General features: G+C 50.2%; 1 protein-coding gene across 2 annotated transcripts; it reads left to right on the top strand.

Annotated features, from left to right (window-relative positions):
* Nucleotides 1–84: 84 nt before the first annotated feature.
* POLR3D (RNA polymerase III subunit D) lies at nt 85–5,245 on the top strand. Of its 2 annotated transcripts, none has more exons than XM_066267736.1 (9): nt 85–207; nt 441–610; nt 1,494–1,537; nt 2,262–2,407; nt 2,566–2,690; nt 2,900–3,068; nt 3,429–3,706; nt 4,156–4,308; nt 4,464–5,245. In XM_066267736.1, the coding sequence occupies exons 2-9, from the start codon at nt 446–448 to the stop codon at nt 4,584–4,586; spliced, it is 1,203 nt and encodes a 400-aa protein (XP_066123833.1). In that variant the 5' UTR covers nt 85–207; nt 441–445; the 3' UTR covers nt 4,587–5,245. The 2 variants fall into 2 exon arrangements, with proteins under 2 accessions (XP_066123833.1, XP_066123839.1); XM_066267742.1 differs by having other exon boundaries at nt 85–217.
* Nucleotides 5,246–5,885: the final 640 nt, after the last annotated feature.

The raw sequence follows: 5,885 nt of genomic DNA, 5'->3' as shown, positions 1-5,885 counted from the left end.
AAGAACCGGGAAGAGAAGGCGGAGACAAGTGGGGATCCGCGGGATAAATAGTGTGACCGGCCCCGCCCACCGACCTCACTTCCGCTTCGCGCCAAGATGGCGGCGCCTGGGCCCCGCCACGCAGACTTCCGCCCAACGCCGAGACCCAGAGTCGACTGTGGGCAGCGCCGGAGCTGAAGTCGGGGACTCGTGGGGTGTGGGTTCAAGGTGCGCTGAGGTGCGCCCCTTCCTTGTGCCCGGCCGAGGCCTGGGGAGAGGGCCATCAAGGGCCCTGGCCGGGTGGTCCCGCGTGTCGCTACGTGGGAGGGGAGGAGCTGAAGCTCCGCATGGAGGGACGCACTGACTGGGGGAGGGCAGGCAGCCAGGTGGGTGGGGTTCCGCTCAGGGTCCGCGTGTCCATCCCCTCGATTGACTGTTGTCCTTTTCCTTTTTTCTTCTAGGCAACATGTCGGAAGGGAACGCTGCGGGCGAGCCCAGCGCTCCAGCTGGGCCCCGAACCCTCCTCTCTGGGGCCCGGGGGCTTATCGGACGGCGACCGGCGCCTCCCCTCACCCCGGGCCGCCTTCCCTCAATCCGCTCCAGGGACCTCACCCTCGGGGGAGTGAAGAAGGTACCCGACCACCTTGAATTCCAGGCTCCTGGGGTTCAGCTGTCGTTCATGTAGGGCCTACCGTGTGCCAGGTGTGGTGCGGGGCCTTACGGATCTCGTCGCAGATTTCTGTCTACAAGTTCTGGGGGGCCTGCCCCACCTGGAAGTCTGGATGTTAGGTACAAGCAGTAGACATGGTTCTCAGAGATGGTGAAGACCACTGAATTCTAATTAGTTCAAAAGCAACTTGAACAGTGTATATTTACTCTTTTGTTTCGACATTTCTAATAAAACCGTGTAAGTCATGCAGGCATAAACTTTGCCATGGGTCCTAGTGTGTGCCCTTCTGTTCTGAAGTACAGTGAATCCTAGGTGTGGCATTCGAGGCTGTGTGTCCTCTCCCATTATGTCCTGACTGTAGATGTGAGGAGTAACCCTGAAAGTGGGGAGGGGGAAGATGACAAGCATAAAGCAGCCATATTATTTTTAAAGACTTAGGTTTGCCTAGGGAAATTCTGGTGGCAATCTAATCTATCATCTGCTTATGAATACTGTCTTTCCTACTTGATAGGGCTCTCTGTAGCAGTTTGAAGACAGATGAGATTACATTAGTGCCTTTGCTTTTAGAAGTCTTGAAGGCTCTTTCAGAATGCAGGTATTGAGGCTGCTAGTTAAAATTTGTTTTTGCTGCCCCTTTGTGTGTAACTCTGCTGCCACCATGACTTGATGTTCCTCCTTTTGAAGCACATGTGTATTTCTATAAACCTCTGACAACAGTATGGAATGTGCAGAGAGAACCATGTCTTGGTTCATAGAGGATCAATTCCCTTTGGGAGTTTTTCTGTTCCTCTGTACTTTGGGATCAGAATTTACCAAACCAGTGACTCCTGTATTTCACTTTCAGAAAACCTTCACCCCAAATATCATCAGTCGGAAAATCAAGGAAGAGTAAGTAGCTAGGCCTTCTGGATACTCACCCCTTGTTTACTTGCTCAAAATTTGGGCCTTTTGGGAAATAACTAGGTATGTGGCTTGGAAATTTAAATTTGTGTATTTAGTTCTCTTCAACGCTGGCTCCCAGCTGATTCTAATGTGTAAGCTTTGAAAAATAAAAAATACCGATGTCTGGGAGTCCTTCCCAGAGTTGTGATGTAACTTGTTTGTAGTGAATCCGAGTGATTATCTTTTACAGCCAGAGTTGAGAGCCACTAGTTTAGACAAGGATGTATCACATTTCCCCTTAAGTTCATTCACATTTCACTCTTCCTGTTTTCAATCAATACAAAAAAAATTTAATGTTTTTGGGCAGTTTCTGTAATTCCAGCTTTTTTTAAAAATTAATTTTAATGGGGTGACATTGATAAATCAGGGTACATATGTTCAGAGAAAACATCTCTAGGTTATTTTGACATTTGATTATGTTGCATTCCTATTACCCATATAATTCAACTTTTGAGGTACAGTTCCAATGTATACTCTCAAACAAGAAAGGAAAGGAAAGCAAGTTGAAAGGGTTCTGTCCATCAAGGAAATAAAAAGAGTGTTAGACTTAGGGTTAGTTTCTATTTCTTTGGTGTAGTTGTTGGCTCAGGTGGAGTGGAGTGATGTGAGGGAATGAGAGCAGTTCTCTGAAGCAGGGTAAGTGGGTGGTGTCCCTAATCCTCTTTTCCAGGCCCAAGGAAGAAGTAACTATCAAAAAGGAGAAGCGTGAAAGAGACCGACAGCGAGAGGGGCATGGACGGGGCCGGGGTCGCCCAGAAGTGATCCAGTCCCATTCCATCTTTGAGCAGGGCCCAGCTGAAATGATGAAGAAAAAGGGTACAAAAGATGCCAGGGCTCCGGGAGGAAGGGATCAGCGGATTTCAGTTCCAACTGCCCTAGGCAAGGGCAAGGGTAGTGGGACCCCCTGGCTCCCAGTTGAGTTTTCTTGCCTTCGGCCTCTCCTCACTCCTGGTGAACTGGGTGATTTCGCACAGGGAACTGGGATAAGACTATAGATGTGTCGGACATGGGGCCCTCTCACATCATCAACATCAAAAAAGAGAAGAGGGAGACGGATGAAGAGACGAAACAGATCCTGCGCATGCTGGAGAAGGATGATGTAGGTACCTGTGGGCTAGGAGATGGGCCCTTATGGCTGGAGAAAGGGCCTGTGGGAGTCAGGGATGGGGAAAGAATTGCTCTCTGATGCTGGCTGGAAGCCTGGTGAGCAGCAGGAATTTTCCATTAGAAAAGGGCTAAAGTGGACTGCTTTCCCCGTATGTGTGTATGCTGGCCAGGCCGTGTGAACCCCTGACTCCTCTTTGGCAGTTCATCGATGACCCCGGGCTGAGGAATGACACTCGAAACATGCCTGTCCAGCTGCCTCTTGCTCACTCCGGGTGGCTGTTTAAGGAAGAGAGTGAAGAACCAGATGTTAAACCTTGGCTGGCGGGCCCCAAGGAAGAGGACATGGAGGTGGATGTGCCTGTTGTGAAAGGTATTCCATGTCAGTTAACATCTCGGCTCCATTTCTGTAGCTGCCCTCCCTCCGTGGACCTCCTGGATTGCTGCTCATAATCAGGTCGTCTCCCATTTAAACTGTGAAATACATGGCCTGAACAAAATGCTAGAGTCTCCCTCTCAGAGGTTTTGTGCTGACATGGACTGGTGGGCCTAGCCACAGATACCTCTTACTAGATGAGTCATACAACTGGTGGATCCCTGCTCACAGCAGGTGTTTCCCTCCAGCTTCCTGGCTGAGTGACCGTGGAGCAGTCAGGGGTGAAGAGATGGATACAATGTAATGACCTAGAGGGTGGCCACTTGATAGCTCTTCCATCTTTGTTACCTCATGCAGTGAAAGAGGAGCCAAGAGATGAGGAGGAGGAGGAAGAGGAGGAGGCCAGGATGAAGGCTCCTCCCAGAGCAGCCAGAAAGACCCCGGGCCTCCCGAAGGATGTGTCTGTGGCGGAGCTGCTCAGGGAGCTGAGCCTCACACAGGAGGAAGAGCTGCTGTTCCTCCAGCTGCCAGACACGCTGCCTGGCCAGCCACCAACTCAGGATATCAAGCCTATCAAAACGGAGGTGCAGAGTGAGGATGGACAGATGATGGTCGTGAAGCAGGAGAAGGACCGGGTATGCTTAGGAGTGAGCTTGGTGAGAATGCGGGGGATCGATCAGGATGGGAAGCAGCGACCTGTTGGGTGCAGCAGCGGTGTGCCACCCAGGCTGAGTTTCGAGAATAATATGCATTTGGTCTTTCTTCCCATAAGGGGCTTGGGACTTTGTACTTTAATCTCAATCACATGTATGTTTACTTTTTACAATGAAAATATTTGAACATGTACAAATGAGAAAACATAAACCCTCATGTGGCACTACCCAGTTTCAGCAGTTATTCATATTTTGTCTGTGTGCTCTGGGTTTTGTTTTGTAACCAGTGACAAGCAACCCCAGGAAAAAGCCCTCCTTGGGGAGTGTCTGCTGACTTTTGCTGCTGGTGCCTTCCTTTGGGAAAGGCTTTGCTCCTGAAAGATGGAGGAAGCAGTCCCTTACCCTGTTCTGTACCCTAATTCTCTTCACAGGAAGCCAGGCTGGCAGAGAATGCTTGTACTCTGGCTGACCTGACAGAAGGTCAGGTTGGCAAGCTACTCATCCGCAAGTCGGGAAAGGTGCAGCTCCTCCTGGGCAAGGTGACGCTGGATGTGACAATGGGAACGGCCTGCTCTTTCCTGCAGGTGAGAGTCTGCATGGTTGAGGGCAGAGGCTGTGGAGTGTTGAGGAAAAGGTGCTAAATGAGGAAGAAGGGATCTTGGCATTATGACGTTAAAGTTGGAACTGATTGATGGGCTGTGTGGTTTTGATTCTCATTGCCTTCTCTATCGATTGGCAGGAGCTGGTGTCCGTGAGCCTTGGAGAGAGTAGAACAGGGGACATGACAGTCCTGGGACATATAAAGCACAAACTTGTATGTTCCCCTGATTTTGAGTCCCTCTTGGATCACAAACACCGGTAAAATGAGCAGGTGGAAGATGGTGGTGACTGTGCCCGTGGCTGCTGCCTGCTCCAGACCTTTTGTTCTAAAATCCATGCGACCCAGAAGCAGCCTGGTTAGGCGTACCCACCCCAGCCTTTGTCAGTTCATTCCAGTTTTCCCCAAGGGCCGCGGGGCTCCCTCCCGCAGCAGCTGGGAACAGCGCCATGATCTTCCTTCCCCCTGTGTGGATTCTGCATGTCTCTGCTGCTGGGGGACTTGTCCCTTCTATTTATTTGTATTTATCTCTTCAACTGACTGCATCTTCCCAGGTGGAGAGGGCTCTGTGGAAGAGGGCTCCCTCTCCTGGCCACCGCCATCTTGGCTTGCACAGTGGAAAGTGGAAAGACAGCTACTGCTGCCTCACCCACTCCTTCCTCCTGGGGGCAGTGTCTGAGAGAGCACGGAGTGTTTGGGTCTGAGACTCAGAATTCAGGCTCAGCTCTTATCAGTGACTGGTTGTGTGACCTTGCACAAACTACCTAACCTTTCTGAGCTTCAAATTTCTCATCTGACAAAAATGAGGATACTACCTACCTCACAGGGTTGGTGTGAGGATGAAATGGGATATTGTAAGTGAAAACTCATTGCACGAGGCCAGGTATACATAGTAGGCACTCAGTAAATGTTAGTTTTCTTTCCTTTTGTCTGTCTATTTTTTTTTTTAATTTATTCATTTTTAGAGAGGAGAGAGAGAGACAGGGAGAGAGAGCAGAGAGAGAAGAGGGGAGGAGCTGGAAGCATCAACTCTCATATGTGCCTTGACCAGGCAAGCCCAGGGTTTCGAACCGGCGACCTCAGCGTTTCCAGGTTGACGCTTTATCCACTGCGCCACCACAGGTCAGGCCTATTTTCAAATTAGAGATTCTGAGAATCTGTCCAAAGAAGTAAACAGAGCTGCTTTGTCCCTGTATTCTACCCTGGCCTAATCCTCTGAAGGACAGTTTCAGGCCCTTCTATGTCCTTTTTCCTCTGAGCATTCTTAGCTGAGTGCTTCCTGTTCATTGCTGGGAGGTGCTAGGTGGAGGTTCTGTTCTAGTGAAGAAGTCGGAGCCTCCTCCCAACACATAATGAATGCCTTCAGGTGACATGGTGGTCCCAGGACTTGCTCCCCCTTCCCTCAGACTCTTTTAGCTTTCATTGAAGTATTTCTCAAAGAGCAATTAATAATTCTCTTGCCTACCAGGCGGTGGCGCAGCGGATAGAGCGTCGGACTGGGATGCGGAGGCCCCAGGTTCGAGACCTCAGGGTCGCCAACTTGAGTGCGGGCTCATCTGGTTT

This window comes from Saccopteryx bilineata, chromosome 1 (genome assembly GCF_036850765.1).
Source record: "Saccopteryx bilineata isolate mSacBil1 chromosome 1, mSacBil1_pri_phased_curated, whole genome shotgun sequence".
NCBI lineage: Eukaryota > Metazoa > Chordata > Mammalia > Chiroptera > Emballonuridae > Saccopteryx > Saccopteryx bilineata.
Note: the sequence above shows the minus strand (reverse complement) of the source record. Positions and strands in the feature narration are given on the sequence as shown.

Coding starts and splice junctions, on each gene's coding strand:
- POLR3D (XM_066267736.1), top strand. CDS start 446: ATGTCGGAAGGGAACGCTGCGGGCGAGCCCAGCGCTCCAGCTGGGCCC. Junction 611..1,493: donor CCCTCGGGGGAGTGAAGAAG/GTACCCGACCAC, acceptor TTTCACTTTCAG/AAAACCTTCACCCCAAATAT. Junction 3,069..3,428: donor GGATGTGCCTGTTGTGAAAG/GTATTCCATGTC, acceptor TACCTCATGCAG/TGAAAGAGGAGCCAAGAGAT.